Source organism: Dermochelys coriacea, chromosome 4 (assembly GCF_009764565.3).
Source record: "Dermochelys coriacea isolate rDerCor1 chromosome 4, rDerCor1.pri.v4, whole genome shotgun sequence".
In the NCBI taxonomy this organism is placed as follows: domain Eukaryota; kingdom Metazoa; phylum Chordata; order Testudines; family Dermochelyidae; genus Dermochelys; species Dermochelys coriacea.
In genome coordinates, this window is record NC_050071.1 from 57,733,791 (window position 1) to 57,760,748 (window position 26,958).

Sequence of the window (26,958 nt, forward strand, 5' to 3'; positions counted from 1 at the left end):
TGTTAACTGTTGGAATTAGCCTACCTTGCTTGTCACCATGAAAGGTTTTCCTCCTTTCCCCCCCCTGCTGCTGGTGATGGCTTATCTTAAGTGATCACTCTCCTTACAGTGTGTATGATAATCCCATTATTTCATGTTCTCTGTGTGTGTGTATATAAATCTCTCCTCTGTTTTTTCCACCAAATGCATCCGATGAAGTGAGCTGTAGCTCACGAAAGCTTATGCTCTAATAAATTTGTTAGTCTCTAAGGTGCCACAAGTACTCCTTTTCTCCTTACAGTGTGTATGATAAACCCATTGTTTCATGTTCTCTGTGTGTGTATATATAAATCTCTCCTATGTTTTTTCCACCAAATGCATCCGATGAAGTGAGCTGTAGCTCACGAAAGCTTATGCTCTAATAAATTTGATAGTCTCTAAGGTGCCACAAGTACTCCTTTTCAGTATTCTGTTGGTTTCAGAGGGGTAGCCGTGTTCGTCTGTATCAGCAAAACCAACGACGAGTCCTTGTGGCACTTTAGAGACTAACGCATTTATTTGGGCTTTAGCTTTTGTGGACTAAAACCCACTTAATCAGATGCATGGAGTGAAAAATACAGTAAGCAGTATAAATATTACAGCACATGAAAAGATGGGAGTTGCCTTACCAAGTGGGGGGTACTCTTCTGCAAGGCTACGAGTATAACTGAATAGATTAACAATATTGTTGGGTGACTTAAGGGAACCACTGTTGTGGCCCCTTGTGGCATGTAGCAGTTTAGATAGTTTAGTGTCCTTTTTCCTCTGTAGAGAAGCAAAGTGTGTGTTGTAAATGGCTTGTCTAGTTTTTGTAAAGTCCAGCCACAAGGAAGTTTGTGTGGAAGGTTGTTTTTTTTATGAGAGTTTCCAGTTTTGAGAGCTCATTCTTGATCTTCTCCTGTTTGCTGTATAGGATGTTGATCAGGTGGTTCTGCAGTTTCTTTGAGAGTGTGTGGCACAATCTCTCACCATAGCCTGAGTGGTATGTTGATTGTAATGGATTTTTTACCTTCAGTCCTTTTGGTATGATGTCCATCTGTTTGTATTTAGAAAGGAAGATGATGTCTGTATCTTCACGAGTTTTTTCATGAAGTTGATGGACTTCATACAGTTAAATTTGGTGCCTTGCACGGTGATAGGTTTCAGAGTGGTAGCCGTGTTAATCTGTATCAACAAAAACAACAAGGAGTCCATGTGGCATTTTAGAGACTAACAAATTTATTTGGCATAAGTTTTCATGGGCTTACTGTATTACTTCTTCCTCAAGGGAGCCTACTTCTTTCCGTCACAACAATCATCAATAATCAAGGTTAAGACTATTTTTGCAGTTTTTCAGAAACAAGGAATTTTTTTCTGAAATTTAAGGCTTAGCAAAAGCAGTTTTCCTGAGACTTATTTTGTAAAATGTGACATTATAAAAGAAGAAAAGAGTAAATGGCTGTTCTCCTAGATTTTCAGCTAGTTTTGCAGCTGAACCTGACCATGATAAAAACATAAAAATAATGTAGGGAAGGTCACCTGCAAAGGTAAAAATTATATTTTCCAACAGCAAACATGAGGCTTTCTGACAAGAAGTTTAGTTTCTGAGACAAAACTAAATAGTTGAGCATACATAATATATTTCATACTTATTAATACAATATTGCTGTTTGTTTGTGGTTTATGCCTCCCAATATAATCTCTCCAGTACTTTTCCGGAAATTTCTTCTATTATGTTACAATCAGTTAATTCAGAAAAGCTGGTGTTTTAGGTGCTAGTTATTGAGGGTGGAATGTGAGTAAATCTTCCACTTCTCAGAGATAAGCTCTTTGCCATGGGGAGTGTTTTCAATATGTATGTATGTATCGCCTAACACAATAGGGCCTCAGGTCGGATTAGAAACTCTAAGCATCATCACAATACAAATACTAATAACAATTCTGTGCTAGACAGTGTTGTGACTTGATTGGCTCCCGCTGTAGGATCTCCTATATCTTGGCTATGTTTTGTGTATAAAGAGACAGAGATTATTTCTGGATCAGCAGAATCTTGGTAGTATCTGTTGGGGTTATACATGTGAAAAAGTTTCTGCTATTGGTAACTCTGATCTTCAGCTGTATGGATAAAGAAAATGGGCTGAAATATGGTGGAAGAAATGAGTTGGGTGAAGCGTCTGAGAGGAAGGGGTCAACTTTCCAGTGTGCAACTGTCTCCATCCCATAATGTCATCTATATCCCATAATTTTCATGCCTTTTTAAAAATTCCCAATACTAGGGTGCTGATGGTGTTCACAAAGTTGCTACAGATGGTAGAGCACCAATTCTGTGCCCCAGAAATGAGCACCGACTGATGGGATCGCATCATAATGCAGACTTGGGATGACAAGCAGTGACTGCAGAACTTTCAGATGTGCAGGCCATATTCCTAAATCCATATTCCTGGATCTGTGTGCCAAGCTCGCACCAGCCCTCCCGTACAGAGACACCAGAATGAGAGCTGCATTGACAGTGGAGACGGGATCAGCAATCGCACTGTGAAAACTTGCAATGCCAGGTAACTACCCATCAGTGGGAAATAATTTGGAGTTGGAAAATCCACGGTGGGGGCCACTGTCATACAAATGTGCAGCAGGGCCACTAATTGTCTTCTGCTTTACAGGACTGTGACTTTGGGCAATCTAAAGGACACAGTGGGTGGGTTTTCAGCAATGGGGGTCCCGAACTGCGATGGTGCAATAGATGGCATGCATATCCCTATTTTAACATCAGACCACCTGCCACAGAATACATCAACAGAAAGGGCTACTTTTCTATGCTATGTAAACATTGATGGATTATTGTTTACCAGGGAAGCTTCACCAACATCAGTGTTGGCTGGTCTGGAAGGGTTCACGATGCTTGCATCTTTAAGAACACAGGACTATTAAGATACAAGCAGGGACATTCTTTCCCAGCCAGATTACCAATGGGAATGTTGAAATGCCAGTAGTGACACTGGGGGACCCAGCCTACCTTTTGTTCCTCTGGGTCACAAAGCTGTGCACCGGCCATCTTGACATGACCAAGGGAAGATTTAACTATCAAGTTTGAATGAGCTTTTAGTAGACTGAAAGGACACTGGAACCATGGCCAATGGGAGCTGCGCGGTGGTGGTGACGGACGGGGCAGCATGCAGAACTGCCTGGCTGCCCCTCTGTGTGGGAGATGGAGCGGTGGGGACATACTGCTGCTTCCGGGAGCTGCTTGAGGTAAGCGCCGCCTGAAGCCTGCGCCCCTGCCCCCCTCCCGTGCCCCTTCCCCAGCCCTGGTCCCCCTCCTACCCTCGGTTGCAGCCCAGAGCACCCTCTTGCACCCTCAACCCCTCATCCCCAGCCCCACCCCAGAGCCCGCACTCCCAGCCCTCCCCCTCCACCTGCAATCCAACTCCGTGTTATACCAATAAAATAAAAACCAGAGGATCTTATTAAAGGGGAAAAGGCAAAATGCCACATTTATTGTGAATACAGAAAGAATCATAGTAAGCAGTTAGTTATAGCTATAACATTCCATTCAATTTCATATTTATTCACACATTCATTCATACACACATACACAGGTTCTGCAAGGTTGTTATCATAGTTACCAGCCTTAGAGTTGCTTGTGCCAAGCCACTGGCCAGGTGGCCTGGACATGAGGAGGGAGCAGGGCCTTGTCAGATGCACATCTGATGCTCCTGAAAGTTGGTTTGCAGAATCAGATTCCAAAATTCTCACTTTCTAGAGTCCATTTTTATAGGAATTTCTTCCTATGCCAGTCTGTGGGAATTGCTTCATCATGCTGTTGCTGAATCAATCAGCAGATGGCACATTCCTGACGGCTCCAGGCTGCCAGGTGTTATCTTGTTCTTTGGTTCTCCCATTCTTGAGGCTGTTGGGTGGATTCCAGTCTGCCCTCCAGGGGTCCTCTGGTTATTTCCACTTGATGCCTTCTTCAGCCGACGGACATTGGATTCTTAGGCTGGCACCTCCCTGATCATTAATTTATTATCCACACCAAGCATCCATCCACATACATCCTCTATCTCTATTTTAATCACAATTGTTAACAAAGCGAGATGAATACAACAAAAGGGCGGAGAGTCTCTGGGTGCTGTTTCTGTTGTTACAGAGTATTGCTTTGAATCTCTCTCTGTGTGAGTAGTTGTTGTTACAAATAATTGCTTTGAGAACAGACTCTGACTTAGAATGTACTAACACAATTAGCAGCTTGCAAGTTTCACACAGAGAGGAGAGAAACAGTACCAAAAACCAAGAGACCTCTTAATTAGTAATACCCTGGAATTTAAACTATGGAGAATCAAACTCATTTGTGATTTTAATATAGAACTTCTTCAATATGGTCCAACACCTGTCCCAGCCCGGAGCCCCCTCCTGGGCCTTGAACTCCTCATTTTTGGCTCTACCCCAGAGCCTGCACCCCCAGCCAGAGCCCTCCCCCAACCCAACCCCCAATTTTGTGAGCATTCATGGCCCACCATACAATTTCCATACCCAGATGTGACCCTCGGGCCAAAAAGTTTGCCCACCCCTGTCCTAGCCTGCGTGCTGTAACAGTGCCTGCCAAAGTTATTGCCAACAGGCATGGGAAAGTGTCCAAGTGCAGAGGAAGAAATAAGGCTGCCATCTCTAGAAACCTTTGGGAAAGGATTGCAAAGTTCCTCCATGAAAAGTTTGAGATCTCTCGGAAGGATTCAAGAGACATCCCCGTGTACATAAACAATTTGCTCCATGTGCCTTCCTTCCCCGCCTAAGTCTGCAGGGGTATGAAAAGCAGATAATAATGCTACCTCTTTTTGTTATACCAGTACCTCTTCTACTACAAGTAAATTAATGAAAAGTGGATAGCTATGTCCTGTTTAGTTGGGGGTGCCATCAGTATATCATTGTAATGGGACATACAGTTACATACTAACCTGAGGTTCCTTCCTCTGCATTGGGTTTGACTGTACTCGACTGACTGGACTGTGATGACTTGTGGCATTATTGGATCTGGCAGTTGCAAGTCCCTCTTCCTTCTCCTGGTCTTCACTGTTCATGCCGGGGCCTTTAACTTGGGCTCCCTGGTGGTCTGCAATGTGGTGGCGGGGTTTCTGCAAAGTATGGCACGCAGCTCTTTGTAGAAGTGGCAGGTTTGGAACTTGGCATCAGATTGACTGTTGGCCTCCCTGGCCTTCTGATATGCTTGACACAGTTCCTTTGTTTTCACACAGCACTGCTGCTGGTCCCTGTTGTACCCCTTCTCCTGCATCTCCTGTGCAATCTGCTTGTAGATGTCAACGTTTCTATGGCTGATCTGTAGCTGTGCCTGCACTGCCTCATCTCCCTACAGGCCCAGGAGATCCAGTATCTCCTGTTTATTCTGAGTGTGTCTGGAGTGTGTAGCTGTCATAGTCAACTAGGCAGTTGTACACAACAATGGAGAGTTGCTAGGTGTGCTCACCAAGCTGTACATTCAGAAAAAGGCATTTAAAAAATTTGCAGGCTTTATAGGCTTTCTCCCCTGGCTGTAGTTAATCCATCTCCCTGAAAGGTGGTATATAGGACAACAGAAGAATTCTTCCATCAACCTAGCACTGTCTACATAAGTTATCCTAGCTATGTTTCTCAGGGTTGTGGAGTTTTCACACTCCTAAGTGATATAGCTGGGTCAACTTAACTTTTTAGCGTAGACCTGGCCTTTCACACGTGTAATTTTCTAAATGCAAGAAGACCCATTGAGTTTAATGAGACTCCTAAAATACGTAGTTACTCACATACATAACTGGTTGCAGGATGGAGCCTTGAAGATTCTCATGGAGTATACAGTGAAAACAGATAAACTGACTATACCATGCACAAAATGCTGTCAAATGCACAAAATAAACAAAGTGAAAAAAATACAGGTTTCCCCTCCTCTTTTCTTTCAGATTTTTTTTTGTAACAACAGTAAGAATTTAAGACAGCACTGTGATTTTTAAAATGACAGTGTCCTTTTTAGTACAGTTCTTCCCAACAAGGTACTAAGATGATTTCAATACAATTTCCCTGGACAGTTTAGTGTGGGCTTAACTTTGGGCCACATGGTATTGCAATTGAAATCAATTACAAAACTCACTGACTTAAAAGGGAACAGGATCAGGCCATGTATTATAAATCTTGTCCCAGACATGGAATTCCTGTGATGAAATTCACAATTTTGTAGGGACTAAACTGAAGACGAATATGGTAAAATATATAATATGACTAATATATGATATTTTATATTGAAAAATAAACACGCCAGTCTTGGCCTTTAACCAGTGTGTATGGGTGTTACATGTTCTGTCTACCTCACTGAATAGTATTTTAATTTCCTAGAGCCAGCATCTCTGTGCACAGGCAGATTATTTTGTTCTTCATCAAATTTTTAAATAACATATTTCTAGACAAGTGTATCTAATTTCATTTGCTCTGATCATATCAGGAATAACTTTAGGAGATTAAGGATCTAGGGCAGTCACAAAGTAACAAATGTGTATGCACATTTTAAATGGCTTGTTACACTGCTGGTGTTTAGTGCTGCCTTTGAGGAATTTGCAACAATATTCTTTGGTTTGATTGAATTAGATAACACTGGTGATGAGCTGATCACTCCAGAGCTTCCCAAATTCCTTCCTAATCTTTTTATAGTCATCTTCTGAGAAAGGACCAGATATCTTTCAACATTATCTCTTACAAAGACAGTCTATACCTTCACCTGATTTGCAACACATTTAAGAAGATCAGAATATTAACCAAATCCTGTGGTATGGCACTGATGTAAATCCAAGGTGAAATAGCTGAGGGAGACCCTTTAAAAGTGACAGCAAAAACAAGCAAAACAAGCAAAAACAAAACTTAACACCAACAATTTTCAGATTTCCGTGGACAAACTGCATACTCCTTTACTGTTCTTCATCTAAAAATATCCCCTAAAATCAAGAATTAATTCCGTGTTATACTTACAAGTCGTTTGTAATAGTTAATACCATAGGCAGAGTTCTTGGCATCGAAGTGACTACATCCAGTTATTGTGCTGTCAGAGCTATTTCACTTCATAAATTTGCACAATGTTCAGGGGTTGGTGAAGTTCTAACAGACTGAAAAAAACCCAACCCTCTCCGCCCCGCCCCCAATCAAAATGAAAGCCAAATATAGCTGTCCTCTTGAGCGACTGGTGCTTTGGTATTTGCTCCCAAAAATGATATACTTGAATGGGAGTTTGAAATGAAAGGAATAAATGTGAGGCCATAACATGCATTTTGTGATTTGCAACACCAAAGTTACATCCCACCACCGAAACCTTGGTTGATGTAGAGTTTCAGTGCAAAGTCCCTGAAAAGCAGAGAAATGTCCAGCTTCCTGAGCAAACTTTGACACTCACCCACTTCTACTACAAACTTTGTATTCCTAACGTTTTTCTAAACTCAGCACGCAGCTAGGAGAGAACCTGAAGGCCCATCTCAGCACCATTTACCCGATGTGCTGCGTACAGGCACGAACCGGTTCGATGTAGACAGGACGTGCACCGGGGCGAAGACCAGGCGGCACTTATGTTCCGATATTAGTGCGTGAGGGGCTGGGAGTTCAGAGAGGGGGAGAGCCTGGCTCGCAGTAAAATCAGCAGGCAGGGGACAAATAACAGGCCGCGCGGCAACTTGCCGCTGGTTCTGCAACGGGCAATAATGGCCAGGGGGCAGCGGGGCTACAGGCTCAGCGCTGGGGGAGGTGCGGTAATTCATGCCCTCCTGGGAGCCGCACAACCCCAGCACGCTGGAGAGCCGCAACCCCCCTTCCTGGCACGTCTCTTGCCTCGTCACAAGTTGCTAATCGTGCCCCAAGGTCCCTGGAACTTGGGAGCGCACCGAGGGCAGCTCCGCGCGGGGAGGGCGCCCAGCGCCAGCGGCTGGAGACGGGCGCAGCTCAGGCTGAGCCGGGGCCGGGGGGTGGAACTTGGCAGGGTGGAGCCGGGAGCGGGGCGGGGCTGGGATGCCGAGGCTGCCTGTGGCGGAGGCTGCCGGGAGCTGAGCAGCGGCGTCTCCTCAGTTGTCCCCGCTGCTCTGAAGGCGGGAGGCTTCCCCGGCCGCTGCTGAAGCTCTCGGAGTAGCTGCTCCTGCTCTGCTCCTTCCTCGCCCTTTGTTGCAAGAGCCCCCAGGCCCGGGGTGCGGCTCGCCTCGGGGATCCCCCCCCCCATGCCGTGGTTTGAAAGTGCCAGCTGCCTGGCCACCTGGGGGAATCGCTGCACAGCTGGGAGGCACCGCGGGCCCTGCGCCGTAGTGTCGGCTCTTGCGGCTGCCGCTGCCTGGTGAAGAGGGATTTGCAAGGAGCTGAGCCCTGGTGCAGCTGCAGCAGCCATGGGACTGCAGCCCTTGGAGTTCAGCGATTGCTACCTGGATAGCCCCTGGTTCAGGGAGAGGATCAGAGCCCATGAGGCCGAACTGGAGAAAACCAACAAGTTCATCAAGGATCTGCTCAAGGATGGAAAGAACCTCATCGCTGCAACCAAAAGTGAGTGGGAAGGGAGGCGGGGGCGAGGAGGTGCTGGCGGGGGGCAGTGTGTGCAGTGTGGCCACGTAGCCCCTTTTTGTTGCAATAATAAGACCGGTGCGTGCTTTGCAGGGGCGGGTCCCTTATTTGGGGCAGTAATCGGCGCTGCATCAAGGAGCGGTTTGCTGAGAGCCTCCTTGCTCAGAGCAGGGAGGTTTCCTGCCCTGTAGGCTTTGGGTTGCCCCGTTGTCATCCTGGGTGCGAGCTGCTGCTCTCCTGTGCCGCTAGCAGCTGCTGCTGCAAACTGGCTTGCCTGAGCTGGGAGGGCAGATGGCGGTGTGCCTTGCAGAAAGCCAGGGTTTCCTGCCGGTTGAAGCGCGGGGAGAGAGAGACAGAGAGAGAGAGAGAGAGGTATTGGCAAGAGGTGCCAAGTTGCGTTCAGCGGTGGAAGTGAGGAGCCTGCCACCTCATGCAGTTTCCTTCGTGTGAGGCAAGGTTTTGCTCTGAGTTTAATTTAGTTCATTTCCCTCATCACCTTTCGCTCTAGTTAGAACCCCCTCGTTCCAGCGCGAGGAAACCTCTATCTTCCTGCCCTTGTCACCGTGGGAAAGTGATAATAGGCCTGCTGCTGACAGCAACTCCCTTTTAACAGAACTTTTTGTAACCTCAGTTACATCTCTGTGATTTCCTGGCACAGGCCTTCCTTATTTTATGTCTCTAAAGCCCGTAGCATGCCACATGTACACAGTACCCTGGCAAAAAGAAAAGGAGTACTTGTGGCACCTTAGAGACTAACAAATTTATTTGAGCATACGCTTTTGTGAGCTACACCTCATTTCATCAGATGCATTCCGATGAAGTGAGCTGTAGCTCACGAAAGCTTATGCTCAAATAAATTTGTTAGTCTCTAAGGTGCCACAAGTACTCCTTTTCTTTTTGCGAATACAGACTAACATGGCTGCTACTCTGAATCAAGTACCATGGCACTGACTTTGTGCCACACACTGCATTTGCTTGTGTATTTTCCATCCTGAAAGGACGATAGCGTGTGTGGTCACAGTAACTGTCTAAATTCCACTGAATGCAGCCGATGAAGTGAGCTGTAGCTCAGGAAAGCTTATGCTGAAATAAATTTGTTAGTCTCTACAGTGCCAGAAGTACTCCTTTTTCTTTTTGTCTAAATCAAGTTGATGAAACGTCATGGTTGGGGTTTTAAATGCACAAAGATGGCTACCTCATGGTATGGGGGTACCATAGCACTGAATGGCATGACTACGTATTTACATTCTTGTCTGTAGTGTTGCATTCACATAACTTGTTAAATATTAAGTTCAAACAGGCTAGTGTAGTTTATAAATGCTTATTTGAAACCAATGATGATTTAAACAAGTAAATGTATTTATTTCACTTTGATTTTCACATATGCTGGCACTATGTTCCCTAAACCAGTGGTTTTCAAACTGCAGGTCGTGACCCAGTACTGGGTCGCACCAACCCGGCTGTTAAAAATCCCATCAGTGGTGCTGCTCAGCTAAGGGAGGCTAGTCCCTTACCTGTTCTGACACCATGCTGGAGTGGCAGGTCTGGCTCCTAGGCAGGAAGACCATAGGGTTCTGCGTGCTGCCCGAGCACCGGCTCTACACTCCCATTGGCCAGGAACCAGCCAATGGGAGCTGGGGGGAGGGGCAATGCCTGTGGGTGAGAGCTGCTTGTGTGCCTCAGCCTAGGAGCTGGACCTGCTGCTGGCAGCTTCCGGAGCACAGCATGGTCTGCAGTGCCAGGACAGGCAGGAAGCCTATCTTAGCACCCCCACTGTGCTGCCGACTGGGAGCTGCCCTAACCCCCGCCCCAATCCCCAGCTCTGACCCCTCCCACCCAAACCTGGAGCCCTTTGCTCCACCTCAAACCCCTCATCCTGGCCCCACCCCAGAGTCTGCATCCTGAGCCCCCCCAAACCCAGAGCCCTGTCCTGCACCCCAAACCCCTCTTCCCCAGCCCCATCCCAGAGCCCTCGCCCCCTCCCACACCCTGAGCCCCTCATTCCCAGCCTTACCCCTCAGCCCTCACCCCCATCCCTCTGCCCCAGCCCTGAGCCCCTCCCACACCCAAAACCCCTCATCCCCAGCTCTGTTGGGTCATGGGCATCAACAATTTTCAACTGGGTCTCCAGAAAAAAAATTTGAAAACCACTGCCCTAAACTATACTGCTCCCTTGAGAGCATGTAAAATTTGAAAATGCAGACAGCAGGGCCCAGCAGCTGTAAATTGGAAGGAATTCATCAGATTGTTCATGGGACACAATAAATGGCTGCAGCTGGGGAGGCTTTTGGGGTTGGAGGTTTTTCAGATATCTCATTTTACCCAGGTAAAATTACCAGGTAAAATTCTACCTTACCAAGTAGAAGCAGGGCAGAACATGTATATCTCTGTTTCGTGTTTACTTAAATGGGTAAAGGAGATAGCATGCATTATGCCCTTTTCACTTCTTTATTTGTTGGGCAACACATTTTCTGCATTTGACAAGATATGTTCTTTGGAGACTGTATGCATGTCCAAATCATATAGATTTGAAATCCAAAATTCTTTAAAACTGAAGTCTGAAGTAAAAATATTTCTACTATGTTCCTAAACTTGTGAAAAATCGTTCTTTTTCCCCTTTGCGTGGATACCTCAAACAGCTGGATGGAATTTTCTGAATCTTTTCCAAAACTTCCATTTCTGGTCTTAGTCTACCCACATGAAACTTAATATGAAAAAGTTATATAACTTTTAAGGAGTGCGAAAGGTACTGAAAATGCTTTGATTGAAAATATGCAGTGTAGTTGTAGCTGTGCTGGTCCCAGGATATTATAGAGAAAGGTAAGTGAGGTAATATCTTTTATCGAACCAATAGAATTGAGGATATTGCTCACCTTGTCTCTTGAATGAATGTGTTATCTTGATATTAAAGTAACACTGTGGTTATCATCCTTAGTTTTACTGGGTAAATACTTTTGCAGCACAAATTGTGCCTACTGTATTAATTGACATTTCATCCTGTTAAGACTTCTGAGTAGAGATATTGTATAGAAGGGCGTGGTGGGTGCCATTGATTTTATATACCTAGTAAAGAAAATTAATTGCATTGTGACTTTGCCGATTGTGGATTTTTGCCCCTATGAGAGCTGTTTCAGCTTTTGTCAGCCTTTTGCCTCCAATATTTATGGGTATGCCATAGGCATTTCCTGAAGGTTGACACTTAGTATTGGGTAGTAGTTGATTTTCAGCTTAAGAAGAATAAATTAAAATCATCAATATCAGGATTTTTTTTAGATTGAAGTACTTGACTATTTGGATTTTGTTTTTGAGTGGGAAATTGTTTAATGGTAAATACAACTTAAGGCATATTAAATGTTATTCTGTAAATTGGGTTATTCAAGATCATTTTTCTCATGCCAGCACCTGCAGCATCATATCTGTACCCTCATCATTTATGATAAATATAGAGCTTTCCTTTGTTTTATTTTTTTTTAAAAAGAAAAGAAAAAAACAAGAGCAACAGCTGACAAAAACTTCATGATGTTCCTCTCCATCTTCTGCTGAATGTGAGGGGAAAGCCATTTAATTGAATAAGTCCCACTTCCTGTTTAACTGCAAGCACTGTAAATGACTGACATTTGCATTGGGCCACATCCTGAGAGGTAAAAAGAAAAGGAGTACTTGTGGCACCTTAGAGACTAACAAATTTATTAGAGCATAAGCTTTTGTGAGCTACAGCTCACTTCATCGGATGCAGTAAGCTGTAGCTCATGAAAGCTTATGCTCTAATAAATTTGTTGGTCTCTAAGGTTCCACAAGTACTCCTTTTCTTTTTGCGAATACAGACTAACACAGCTGCTACTCTGAATCCTGAGAGGTAGTAAGCATATACCGCTTCTCTTGATGACAGTAGGTGTTGTCACTGCCTTTCAGGATCAAGGCAGTAGTATTGTTGTGGTCCCCCTCTTATCTTCTTTATTCTCCCTTTCTTTTCAGTTATACTGGGCAGTGTTTTCTCCCTAATTCAAACTTGTTTATAAGTAGAAGTTGCAGAATTAATGTTATTGGTACACAAGTACATTACCAATAAATAAACCATCTCTGCTTCAGCCTTAACTGAAGTTTCTAGTTTTCAGCATGAGCCAGACTTTGTGTTGCTTTAAACTCCAAGTTCTAATTCTTTCATGAATCTGAAAGGTAACCAGTTCTGACTTGAAGTTCTCTTGTGTTTCCTGTCTAAAACTTTGCATCATCGAGGTGTCGTTTCTTGAAACCAAAGACTGGAAAGAAAGAAAGAAAGAAAGAATGAATAAACACACACAGTGGTTTTAGCTATTCACTAACCTGTTTTCATTACACTTCCCTTTTTCCATATTTAAGTTGACTTTCTTGGGGGTTTGCTATTAAATGTATAAAACAGTACACACATTTACAATAGAAATATCAATTATTTCTCAAGAAACTCCAACCATTTAGGATGTAAAGTTTGTTTTTTGAAAGGATCGTTTCTGAATAGAGGTAGTCACTGGGGTTTTGAGAGATACTGAATGAAAATGCACTCAGTAAATAAATGAATCCTTAATTTGAGATAAAATGTGCATTTGAAAAGTTTGTTTAAAGCTGTTAAACACTATACGTGATGATAAGCTACGTAGCCCCAACATAACATGCATTCAGATTAATATTTGAGGAACAGAGTCATGTGACTCTTGATCAACACCAGTTTTTTAAGCTTTCTGTGTGAGTGTCGGCTAAACTTGTGTCTCAGTGGCTTGCGCTAGTAGCATTGTGTAACGGGTACTAGCTCTCAGACTCTGTGGCCAGTTTAAATAGTTATGATGGAATTAATTTGTAAAATACATAAGAAAATGGAGAAAAGCATTCAATCTGAAAAGTATGTAATTTCTGTAGTTTAAATGAGTGTCAGTAAATGTTTCAAAGAAAGCATCTGATATTGGTTCTCAGCAGATTTGCTTTTATTATTTAAAAAAAGAAAAGGAAAAGCCGTTCTTTGTTACAAGTAATATTGTAGATTACTTAAACTGGTAGATTTCTAAATATCTCACTTGCTCTTCAGTAGGATGATTATGCTATTTGTTTACCTTATGAATTTCTCTAAGGTTGCAAAATGGAAAATAACTAGTTCACTTTGTACTTGCACCCCTATGCCCTAGCACAGTGCTATAGTGTTTGTTGGAAATGCTGCCAGAAAATGTTTACTTGCTTTTTTAAAAACAATGGAATTTAAAAATATAGTGGAAACATTTCTGTTGATCTTAAGTTTTGTAATTTTGGGCCATATCTGATCTGACTTTCTTTTAAGAAAGGTTTACAAGGAGAGCACTGTCCTCTGCTTCTTTTTAGCCAGTAGCAGCCATGCTTCTTAGTGCTCCTTGTAATTAACATACTAATAGCATGACTTCCCTGCTAATGGAAAAAGTTGCTATTGTATAAGAAAGTGGTCTGAGAGTCTTTCCATTCAGCCCTACCCAAAAGAAGGCATTCATCTTTTATGTAAATGGAATGATATTGCTCTATAATAGAAATGTCAAACTAATTCTGTGGGGAGGGCCAAATTACAATTTGTAAATGTGGTCTGAGCTTTTACAAAATTAGTGCCATAGCCTACCTTCTCTCTTCTGCACATCTTTCACTAATGTCAAGGAGAGGTTTGCCGGAAGATCAAGGATAGCATATTGTCTTTAGTTATCATTGTCGTCGTCTTTCTTGTCACTTCTGTATTTGGAGTTGGCAACTTTTATAGCCTTTTTCCAAAACTAATGATTGTATGCCTGGCTGTCATGCAAATTGGTCTCTCTAAGGTCCGCTGATATCCAGTCCATATACAAAGTCTTTGGCTTTTCCCTGTACACGATAATTTCTATCCTACCAGTATAACTCTCAGATCTCTATTGGACATGTCCATACTAAGGACTGTTGCCTAGCTTTCCTCAACTTGTCTTCAATTGGGGCAACCGGCATTAGGTCCCTCACAATCTCACTTCATTTCCTATCATGGAGCAATAGTCTTTAATTAGTAGCTCAGCTGTCTTATGAAGTTGTTATTGCATTTGGGATCAATTGGTGGTGGTGGTGTGGGGAATGATGTAGGACATTTCTAGGACCATAGCTAATTCTGTCTTTTGACCATTTTGTGCATACACTAGACCAATTCTTACTTGCAATTCAGAATTTTTACCTGCAGTATTTGAGATGCTGGTTGTTAATGTCATCATTAGGCTTCAGACTCAATTGAAATGAGTGGTGTAGTTCACGCTTTTCAGAGCTGTTGGGTAGATCATATTTGGTAGGCTTCATTCTTTTTTTTTTTTTTTTTTTTTTTTTTAATAAATTAAAGCTTATGTTCTGCAGAACTTGAGTCTATCATAGAAGCTGCAAAATAGGCTGGATCTGTTGTGGAGATTGTAGTTTGAATCCCTAGTTTGAAACTAAATTGAGGGTCAAATGAGAAAACTGCTGCTGAGCCTCAGGCAGGAACATTCCACCTTCCAAAATTAAAAGATGCTGACTTCCTATTTTTCCATGAGAGGAGTTGTTCAAATGAGCATATAACACACCTTAGACACTTTACTGGTTTTAGAAAGTGAGAAAATAGAGAGTGTGCTTCATCTGGGCATGGTCTACGCCAGGGTGGCCAACCTGAGCCTGAGAAGGAGCCAGAATTTACCAACGTACATTGCCAAAGAGCCACAGTAATACGTCGGCAGCCCCCCATCACCTCCCCAGCTCCCAGTGCCTCCCACCCACCGATCAGCACCACCTCCTCCCTCCCCTCACTTTCCGATCAGCTGTTTCGTGGCGTGCAAGAGGCTCTGGGGGAGGACAAAGGCATAGCAGGCTCGGGGGGTGTCGAGGCGGGAAGGGGTGGAGTGGGGGCAGGGCCTGTGGAAGAACCAGGGTTTGAGCAGTGAGCACTCCCTGGCACATTCTAAACCAGCCCATGGGCAATGCTCAGTCACTCAAAAGAGACTAGGAGTTTCTGGACTCCCCCACCCCCGAGTGCTCTGGTTCAGGAACTAAAATATAAGTATAAGGCACCTTTGTACCGGTATCACTGTGTCCAAACTAGGGCTTTTCCAGAGTAGTTATGGTGGCAAAAAGTCACCCCTTTAACCAATAGACACACCAGTACCACTTCTAAGTGTAGACCGCGGTGGCCAACATGTGGCTCTGGAGCCACATAAGGCTCTTCAGAAGTTAATATACAGCTGTTTATATAGGCACCGATTCTGGGGCTGGAGCTACAGGTGCCAACTTTCCAATGTGCCAGGGAGTGCCAACCTGAGCCTGAGAAGGAGCCAGAATTTACCAACGTACATTGCCAAAGAGCCACAGTAATACGTCGGCAGCCCCCCATCACCTCCCCAGCTCCCAGTGCCTCCCACCCACCGATCAGCACCACCTCCTCCCTCCCCTCACTTTCCGATCAGCTGTTTCGTGGCGTGCAAGAGGCTCTGGGGGAGGACAAAGGCATAGCAGGCTCGGGGGGTGTCGAGGCGGGAAGGGGTGGAGTGGGGGCAGGGCCTGTGGAAGAACCAGGGTTTGAGCAGTGAGCACTCCCTGGCACATTGGAAAGTTGGCACCTGTAGCTCCAGCCCCAGGATCGGTGCCTATATAAACAGCTGTATATTAACTTCTGAAGAGCCTTATGTGGCTCCAGAGCCACATGTTGGCCACCGCGGTCTACACTTAGAAGTGGTACTGGTGTGTCTATTGGTTAAAGGGGTGACTTTTTGCCACCATAACTACTCTGGAAAAGCCCTAGTTTGGACACAGTGATACCGGTACAAAGGTGCCTTATACTTATATTTTAGTTCCTGAACCAGAGCACTCGGGGGTGGGGGAGTCCAGAAACTCCTAGTCTCTTTTGAGTGACTGAGCATTGCCCATGGGCTGGTTTAGAATGAATCCTAGAATGAGGGGTTTTAATCTATTCATTCTGGGCAACTGTTCTCCACTGCCTTGTACCTTGTGTAGTCATACCAATGCAAAGTGGGGCTAAAGCAATAAATTCTAAGCTCTTTAGGGCAGAGACTGTCTTGTTGTTCTGTGTTTGAACAGTGGGGTTCCATGAGGCTCTGAGGCACTATGGTAATAAAAATAATAAAATACTTTGCAGCATTGTGATTTGGTAATGTTTTATATCCCCTTTGCACAGACATGAATGGTACACATGAATCAGGCCCAGTGAATTTAGTGCTGGTGTAACTTGTCAGACTGATGGCCCAGAACTTGACATCCTAGAATTCACCTGAAATGTATAGCACAGGCAAGAATAGTGCAGCTTCCTTGCCAGTGTGCTTCTGCCTTCTCCTGAGGGAAAGGTAGAATAGTTATGTCTCTGCTTATTTTGTCCTTGGCCTTTCTACTTGAGACTGTCAGCAGTGGTCTGGTGGTGGTTTTTGTGATATGTACTAATAATTAGAATAAGAATACCAACCTGCTTCTCACAAGCTACGTGGTAACATGTATGGTCACTGGTGACCTAGAACCTGGAGCTCTGTATCGTACTCCCATGCCCCTAGGCATTCCAGTTTCCAGCTCTTTGGGTCCTGGAAACAAGCTCATGCTTAATTCCCCATACGTTATTAGTGTCATTGAACTCAGTAGGAATTTTCTGGTACATACAGTTAAGCATGTGTGTTAGTGTTTGCAGGATTTGAGCCAGCACTTGTAATATCCCCTCTTAATCCTTGGCTGCAAACTTTTTTGTTGTTGCTGAGAGGGTGGTGTAAGTGTTTGTTTGCAGAGAGCAACTACAAAGCCTATTCTGAGAATTTGATAGGAAATTCTGCTGAATTTTATTTAAAAAACAAACAAGTCCCTTTGTTTCTGGTGCTACTTATTGGTGGAAAATATAGAATTAAAATTATTTCTGCTCATTTGCTTATTTTCCTAAAAGAATATGACGGAAAAACAAGACATTTGAAATGGTAATGTACATATTAACATTACGTACTTTGGGCCTATGTTTGGTCTTCTGTGCTTGGTGTGAAATGTTAACTTTTTAAAATTAATCAACATATAAAATGTTCCAAAAATATGAAGTGAAGATGCAACCTAATTTAAATGAATATTACCGTGCTTGATGCTCTTGGAAGGTAGTTCATGGCTTTATAGAGTAGTTTGTATGACTGGCAGTTGTTATATTGGGGATTTTCTTTTGGTTTTATCTTGTGAGTGTGGTGCTGGAGTCTTCCTCTGACATGACTTCTCTGAATTTCCAAATAAGATGCACAGAGATAGTCTATTGTCATAAAACTAGTAGTGGTAAAAAAAAAAAAAAAAAAAAACAAACCCAACAACATAATGAATGTATACTACAATAAAAGCTCTGTTATCTGACACTCAATTAACCAGTATTTCTGATCTCCCAATAGAAATCTTCAATCTAGTAACTGGGACAAGTATATTGCCCAGCACGTAATGCAATTGCACGTTCTGCACTCTACTTTTATGCAAAAGAGGAGAAGACAAGTAAGCAAGCTGATATCAGGGATTTATTCAGAAAAGCAGCTTCCAGGGTGTCATAGGGTCCTTACAGATTCAGCCCAATCTCCTGCACTTTATACATCTACAATGATGATTGATGTTGTTGATGATGGCCCTGAGGCACTGCAAGATCCTGAATTGTCTTCTGAATCATCAAAGAAAGATTCAATTATGTTCAGTATAGTTTTAGAGTGAAGTGTATTTTTAGTGATCTGGGTGTACACTATGCACTGCCCATAGTTATATGTAGTGTCATAAGAGACAACTTTACCTGTATACACCTAAGTGCTTCAAGAAACCAACTACTCTGCAGTGCAGTAATACTACTGGATTGGTGAGTACCTGTGTACTATTTTATACTTTCTTTATTTTATTGTATTCTGATTTTTTGAAAATTGGTATTCCGTTGGTAAAGTATAACTCAGAATATTCAATTAACTGGCACCCACCCATTTCCCCAACATATCTGATAACAGAGCTTTTACTGTAGTATTTTTCAGGTATTTGGAACATTTTGAGGGGGTGGCCTAGTCACTTCAACTCTGATTGGAAGTAGAACTGTCCAGTGAGTGTAAGAATGCACGTTCAGGAGTATGTTGCAGTCCTCATGCTGCAATGGAATTGGAAAGAGGAAGTAGAGCTGAAGTCCTTTAAGGGAGAGCTGAGATAAGGCATGTGCTTACTACAAGTTCTTGCTTCAGAAAAATATGTGCTTTAGCATTTCGGAAAAGCAAACTATGAGTTGGATGGGTGTGAGTTCTCTTTCCATGCCTACTTGTGCAGATGGGGTCATGCCATCATTATGTTCTTGTGAGAATGGCTCTTGTCTTATTCCAGCTAGTCAGTTAACTTTTTGCTTTCCTTTCTATATTTCCTTGTCCCAAGATGGAATATTTCCCCCTGTTCTAACCTTGAGCTATATGCCTGCAATGGCTTTATGCTGAATTGGGGAGTTCTTGCCAGTTGTTTATGGTGAGTTACTCCCTTGTGGTAGAAAAGTAGTAGGAAAAGCTATTTGCAAAAGGAGGGTGGGGGCATAAAGGACGCTTAAAATAAAACATTTTCTGAATATTTCCGTCTCGCACTCTTAACTAAGTGCACCCGCCTAAAGCTGGTCTTCAGCCTAGGGGTCTGTCTGTCTTCCTGGGAAGATTAGCTCAGATGGAGATGAGAGACTCATTCGAAGGTTCACATTTTTATTTTCCTATTAGGTTTGATTTGTTTTTCTTGGTATGCCCAAGTCCTGGATTTAAAAACAAAAAGTTGTAACTGGACTCTAATTCTACACCTTTGTATATGCTGAAAGTTTAATGGGATTATTGGTATTGTCCATCATGGAGGATTATCCCAGTGTAAATAAGCGAGGTAAACTGGGTATCTTGCAAAGCGTAAATGTCTGAATAGGGCTCTCCTAACTCAGCAACAAATTTATCAGAAGTAATAGGATTTTTTGTAGCAGAAATTGGAATGATGTCCTGAACAAAAGTATGCCAGGAGACAGCATGCTGCTAGCAAGTATTCTCTAATTTTAAAAACCAGTCTGTTCTCTGTGTGTATATATATATATTTTTTTTTTAGTTGCATGCTGTGACATTCCCCTATGGTGTTATCTGGACCCAGGATCTGCTAGGTGACTCCATCCTTGACCCTGAGAGCCAGCCTTACCCTGCACTGCTGTGAGAACCCCCTCCTGAGCTGTTCACGCACAGCCTCTGGCATGTAAGCCGCTCCTTGGATTGTGCAACCGAATCACAGTAGCCAATATCTCCGGTTCCAGACACAACCCTAGGAACCTCATCTTGCAATGTCCAGTTATGCTCGCTGGATGCTGCAAGTTTATATAAGTTCGTCAATTTCACAAAGAAATTGGTTTAAAGTGTGCCAGACACTCCCCTTGGGATAACGAGCCTGGTACATATCAAACACACTGCTTCAGGTAGAATAAACAAACAGATTTATTATGCTTTGACTTATAATCACTTAAAATCTATCTTTATAGTTAATAAGTCATATTTGGTCAAATGAAATAAAAGCAAAATGCATTCTAAGCTGATCTTAACACTTTCGATGCCCTTACAAACTTAGATGCTTCTCACCACAGGCTGGCTGGTTGCTCTTCAGTCAGCCTCTCCCCTTTGATCAGTGCTTCAGTCACTTGGTGTGCTGTCTGTAGATGTAGGTGGAAGAGAGAGGAAGAGCATGGCAAAAGTTTCTCCCTTTTATCATGTTCTTTCTTCCCTGTTGGCTTCCCCCCGCCCCCTTCAGAGTCAGGTGAGCGTTACCTCATCACAGTCCCAAATTGATCAAAGGAAGGGGGTGGGGGTGACTCACTGGACAGTCCAACAGATCCTTTTGTTGCTGCCTGGGCCAGCATCCTTTGTTCCTATGAGGCTGGGCTGGGTTTGTCCCATATATGCCCTGGTGAGGTGTGAACTGCCTCTCTGCTCTTGGGAGAGTTTTTGCCTGGGCTTATTTTAAACCATGAGGATACATTTTCAGCCTCAAATAACTATATACATGAAATTATAATCTATAACATTACTATAACATTATTGCAACAACAATTACTATAACATCACTATAACAACAATGCTCAGTGTACCATTAGCCTTCTGAAGACACCCGACATGACAAACTTTGCATTGGATACCACACAATCATTTTACAAGAATGAACATGGGGGTGCTGGTTGTTTCCCCATGGTACAGAGCATTACACACGCCACACATTGCTATTAGTAAGGAATTGAAATGCATGGTGAAGAAGCTAAACTTCCTATTGAACTTTTCTTACTGCAGCCCTACAAAAAGCTAAAGCTATTTCTTTGAACCTGAAAATGTGAGCGACTTGAGTTCAAGTGCATTCCCTCCTAAGCAGAGACCCACAAGAAATAACCTTATTTTTCTTTTGGTTCCATTCTGTAGTCTTGAATTTTCAATCATGCAAGCTGCACACTAGTTGTACTCTCCAATAGCATTAAAGATATTTGAGCACTACAAAAAGCCTTTTAAATTGATGTGCTGAGCCCTTGCAGCCAAGATTACAATGAAAGAGTGAATTGTTAGGAAAAGCCTAATTTTAAAAAAGATTAACTTGTAAATAATTGAAGGAACATGCTGCAATGTAACAATGGAATGGATAAACTTTTCGAGCCCTAGTTTGTAGTGGTGGGGGCACTGTTTCGTAACTGTCAGGTGGCTGAGTTAGCAATTGATTAATCCACATAAAATGCAAAGTGAACATTTTGTAGTTTCAAAGCATGTTTGTCTTTAAGGATATATTTGGTGTAATTTCAAAATAAAACAATACAATTTGATTTTTTTTGTGCTTTTTATTTTAAAAAGTGAATTTATAAGCTTTCCATGCTTGTCTACTGCAGAAATTGACAGGCATAGTTATAGTGGAATGATTATTCCACTATAGCTATGCTAGTACAACTCCCCCATGTGGAGACTCTTCTTCCAGAATAATTACTCCACTTCCAAACTTTCCTGCTGTTCAGTAGTATTACAGTAGAATTAACATCCTATGCAGCCCTGGGCAAATCACTTAGCCTCTTTGTGCCTCAGTTCTTCATCTGTAAAATATGGATAAATAGTACTGTACTTCCCTGCCTCTTAGAGGTGTTGTAAGCATAAATACACTAAAAATTTGGAATCACTTTGAGATCCACTGATAAGAAAGATATGAGGTAGATGATATTATTGCAGTTATTTTCTCGTGTTTCCATCCCCCTCCCACAGTCCCGTCAAATCTTCCCCCTAAAATCAACTCCCTGTAATTAAAACAACTTTAAAATTATTTAAAATTCCTGTTATACCACAGACAGTCTGAATAGCTGCTAATTCCTGTTTTATAGCCAACTCAACATTCATGCCACCAAGAAATGGAACTACCTGTTTGGGTAGCATTATGTACCAAAATACATTCATTATTTCTAATAGCAATGTGTAAAATTGCTTCACTGAATACCTCTAGATTCCCATAGGAAAACAAGAGAGAGATTAATATATCAATCAATCACAGAAACTACTAAATCCAGTACATTGTTAAAATTATGGGCTCCACTCCACACAACATCTCTTCATAACCATCAGTTTGTGCCAGTAATTGAAGTCATCTTAATACATGCCCTCTTGTATCTTTTACTTGCTATTGTACACTCTGGACAGCCTTAAAGCACGTTAATATTTGCTTATTAAAACTACATTAGAAACATTTTTTCTAATGTAACACAGTATTGAGAAAAAATGCCTGCGATGAAGTGGGAAACATACCATTTTTTTTTTCTTCATACAATAACCAAATCTCTTTAGATGGAAGCTCAGTGTATTTCAGGTATGGATTAGAGGACGTATGTTACTTCCTCCCCCCACCTCTTTTTCTCTCTTATCTGTTCATTTCCTTACAATTGTAACATTTTCTTCATTTTATTTTGTAAAGTAAAAGTTTAGACCACTACAACTGTGAGGAAAGTCTCTAATTTGCTCATGTACGTGATTTTAGTGATATCTTTTAGAAAAACTCTTATTTGGGCTGTAAATACTGTTTCAAGTAGGGTGACTTCTCTGCCAGGTAAAAGTTAGTTTAAAAAGAAAACATTGTCTGGGTCTATAATAGTGTTTACAGAAAAACAAGATGGAGATAAAAGAGCTACCAAAATTAAAAGCTCTCACAAACTATAAAATAATGCATTTAAACCTGCATTTAAAACCTGTGCTTTTGGTTCTCTGATGCTTGTTAAATTTCTCTCCACAGCATTAGATGTCAAACAATTAACTGGCCTTATGTTTAGAATTAGTACAGTATTGCATAATATGAAGAACACATTTTTGAGGACTGATCTTAGTCCTTCGCTTGTGGGCTGGACTGTGCGGCAGTTACCAGTAAAACTGGTGGTAGTAAGAACAGCATTTGGATTGGGGTTGCTGGTGTTCAGAAGAGAGGGACTTCATGTTTCATGCCAGGATTCTGGCAACTTTATTCTAGCTGCTGCTGCTTCTCATGTCCTTGTCACAAACGAGATGTTTTTCCAGAAGTACACAAGCGATGGCTTTTTCCATTGCTGCAGCGGGGTCCTTCATAAAGGTTTCCCAACGAGTCGGCAAATGAGCAGGTGCTCAACAACCTTATATAAGCACAGCTAGAACAGTTTTTTTTTTTTTTTAAAATCAGTTTTATAGTCTCACTTTAACAATTGTGTTATAAATTCCACCCCACAAATGCAGGTCAGGAACTAAGCTTGGTACTTCACAATAAAAGGGGAGTTTCATAGGACATCAGAACCCAGTTTAGCAGGACTTTATGCTAAGAGACTGTGGGTTTGGGACTGGATATCTGGAGTTCTAATCCTGACTATTAATATTTTTTCTAAAAAGAGATGCTCCAGTTCAAACAAGAATTATTTGGGGAAGTTCTATGGCCTGTGTTGTGCAGGAGCTCAGACTCAATAGATGATCAGTGGTCCCTTCTGGCTTTAGAATTGTAATAAATATAAAGGGAAGGGTAAACATCTTTAAATCCCTCCTGGCCAGAGGAAAAACCCTTTCACCTGTGAAGGGTTAAGAAGCTAAGACAACCTCGTTGGCACCTGACCAAAATGACCAATGAGGAGACAAGATACTTTCAAAACTGGAGGGGGGGAACAAAGGGTTCTCTGTCTGTGTTGCTTTTGCCGGGATCAGAGCAGGAATGCAGGTCAGAACTCCTGTAAAGGCTTAATAAGCAATCTAGTTAGATATGGGTTAGATTCTGTTTTGTTTAAATGGCTGATAAAATAAGTTGTGCTGAATGGAATGTATATTCCTGTTTTTGTGTCTTTTTGTAACTTAAGGTTTTGCCTAGAGAGATTCTCTATGTTTTGAATCAGATTATCCTGTAAGGTATTTACCATCCTGATTTTACAGAGGTGATTCTTTTTCTTCAATTAAAATTCTTCTTCTAAGAACCTGATTGCTTTTTCATTGTTCTTAAGATCCAAGGGTTTGGGTCTGTGTTCACCTATGCAAATTGGTGAGGATTTTTATCAATCCTGCCCTAGGAAAGGGGGTGTAGGGCTCGAGGGGATTTTAGAGGGAAAGACGTTTCCAAGCGGGCTCTTTCCCTGTTATATATTCGTTAGACGCTTGGTGGTGGCAGCAATAAAGTCCAGGGGCAAAAGGTAAAATAGTTGTACCTTGGGGAAGTTTTAACCTAAGCTGGTAAAAATAAGGTTAGGGGGGGTTTTTCATGCAGGCCCCCTCATCTGTACCATGCATTTCAGACTGGGGAAGGAACCTTGACAAAACTCTATGAATGACTTGCTGTATGGTTTTGGACAACTCCCGAATGTTCCTACCTCCATTACCATCCACTTCTATGAAACTGTTTCTCTCATGGCTATTGTGAGGATTAGTGTTTAAGTACTTTGAATAGGTGAGTGCTGTATACTAAGTTTACACTACGAGCTAGGGGTGTGATTCCCCTTCTCATGTACACATACTCGTGCTAGTTCTCATTGAGCTAACATTAGTATAAATAACAGTGTAGCCGTGGTAGCATGGGTTGTGGCAGCAGATGCATAGCTGAGCCGTGCCGAGTACATACCCATAGGTTTCAGGTGGATTTGTACTTGGCACTGCTCAGTCATGCTTCTGTTGTCACTCCCACAGCTATGCTTCTGTTCGTGCTAGCTCAATGAGAGCTAGTGTGAGAATGTGTATGTGAAAAGGGGAATCGTACTCCTATCTCCTAAGTATAGATGTAGCCATAGAAAAGTGCTCAGTATCAAGTTACTATGTAAACTTGGAACCTTCATACATCGGCTGCTTTTAATATCTTGTGCAATGATAGTCCTCCAAGACCCCTCTTATAATGACAGGTTTCAGAGTAGCAGCTGTGTTAGTCTGTATCTGCAAAAAGAAAAGAAGTACTTGTGGCACCTTAGAGAATAACAAATTTATTTGAACATAAGCTTTCGTGAGCTTTCTTCGATCAGGTGCATCGATGAAGTGTGCTGTAGCTCACGAAAGCTTATGCTCAAATAAATTTGTTAGTCTCTAAGGTGCCACAAGTACTCCTTTTCTTTTTTCAAGACTCTTCACTTCAGACTACCTCTACATTCAGCATTTGAATTAAACCATAATGTTATAAAGTGGAACACATTCCCCTTACAAAGAAATGTGCTAAAAATAGACTGATGGGAGTCAACCTTTATCCTCATACCAGAGAGGTTTTAGATATCCTAGCATGGAGAAAACTGCTCTATGAGCTCACAGAGCAGCTGTACTGCACTCTCTATGCTGATTCTTGGAGTGGAAAATTCAGCCAGCAGTGTTTGGTTTTTGCTATTACCTATTGCAGACAGTATAAGGAATTTTCTTATGGGAAATACTCATCAGTAATTCAAGAGGAAAAATTGGGGCATACTAACCTCTCACTATAAGCCCTATATACATTTATTGAAAGCCACACTTCTTTAGCCTCATGGAACACATAAAAATACCTTCTGTATTTAGAGATGGTGTTGCTTGTTTTCTCTTCCTCTTTGGTGTGTATGTGCATGTGTTCAATCATTGAGAGGATTTGCAAGGAAAATGGCTCTTTGTTTTAAAGAATTCATTATTTTCTGCTACTTTATACTGGACATATCTAAATAACTTCAAGAGGATTTAGTCTTGGTTTGGGTGTAACAAGCAAACTGGAAAAGATTACTTTTGTTTATTATTTGATTAATAGTTAAAGAAAATGTGGCTATGTAAGCAGAAATTTCTCTAAATTTCTCTATATCCAGCCCTCCCTATGTCCCCCAGCCCCTCTCCCCTTTGGGCAGAAGCCAAAGACGATGCGCTGACCCTGCTTGGTCTCATGGTGCTGCCAGGCCCCCTTCCTGCACAGCAGATGCTGGAGTGGGCAAACTGGGAGCTGTGGCCATGGGAAGAGGTAGTGGCAAACAGCTGGGAGCTGCAGGGAGAGATGCTGCTTTTGCTGCTGTCTCTCCCTGCAGAGCTAAAGCAGTGGCCCCTCCCTGCAGTTCACAGCTGTTTGCCACTGCCTCTCCACATGGATCTATGATGGGTGTGCAAACCTTTTGACCTGAGGGCCACATCCCCCCCACGTCGGGTAATAGAAATTGTATGGAGGGCCTTGAATGCTCACAAAATTGGGGTTGGGTTGTGGGAGGGGATGTGGGCTCTGGGGTGGGGCTGGGGATAAGGAGTTTGGGGTGTAGGAGAGTGCCCTGGGCTAGGACCGAGGGGTTTGGAGGGCGGGAGGGGGATCAGGGTTGGGGCAGGGGTTGGGGTGTGGGGAGAGGCTCAGGGGTGAAGGCTCTGAGCGGTGCTTACCTCAAGTGGCCCCGGAAAATGTGGCATGTCCCTTCTCCAGCCCCTATGCCAAGGTGTGACCAGGCGGCTCTGCATGCTGCCCCATCCACAGGCACTGCCCCTGCAGGTCCCATTGGAGTGTTGGAAGGGGCCACAGGAGCACGTAGGAGCCAGAGCGGGGCCATGCTGTGGCTTCCGGGAGTCGCATGGTGCATCCCCTGACCCTGTGCCCTGGCTGGAATGCTGGAGTGGCCCCCGACCCAGCAGCCCAGCCAGAGCGGGGCAAGCCCCAGACCCCGCTTTCCCCCAATAGGCACCAGTCTCTGGCAGAAGCTCCTATCCCCATCACCCCACCACAGGGCAGAAGCTGCCCCGAGCTTCATCCCCGGTCTGGTAGATGGAGAATGGGCTGGGCTTGGGGGGCTCCGGGAGCCACGCTTTAACTGTAAGAGAGTCACAAGCTGGTCACGAGCCACGGTTTGGCCATCCCTGTCCTAAGAAGTCACTTGGAAGAAATATTCTGCCCACTTAGAGACTCATGTTTGAAATAAATAAGTAACTTTGAAAAGAATTGGAAGCTTTAGCCCTAAAGAGAGTTCTAGAA

At 42.9% G+C, this 26,958-nt stretch overlaps 1 protein-coding gene and 1 long non-coding RNA gene across 7 annotated transcripts in view; both read left to right on the forward strand.

Moving 5' to 3' along the window:
• The first annotated feature begins 7,875 nt into the window (after positions 1–7,875).
• Positions 7,876–26,958, forward strand: part of ARHGAP10 (Rho GTPase activating protein 10) — a 250,366-nt gene continuing 231,283 nt past the window's right edge. For 5 of the 6 annotated variants that reach the window (XR_005292731.2, XR_006280737.1, XR_006280736.1 and 2 more), the window contains exon 1: positions 8,026–8,541. Coding sequence is in view for 3 of the 6 variants with exons in the window: in XM_038400394.2 (XP_038256322.1) it covers positions 8,388–8,541 (154 nt within the window). In the remaining 3 variants the exon portion in view is untranslated. Of the gene's footprint in view, positions 8,542–26,958 lie in introns of all 6 variants that reach the window. The other variant, XM_038400392.2, reaches the window with a different exon arrangement.
• On the forward strand, positions 10,788–12,608 carry LOC122459801. The gene is made up of 3 exons (XR_006280738.1): positions 10,788–10,885; positions 10,920–12,200; positions 12,416–12,608. It is a non-coding gene; the product is annotated as an uncharacterized LOC122459801 (long non-coding RNA).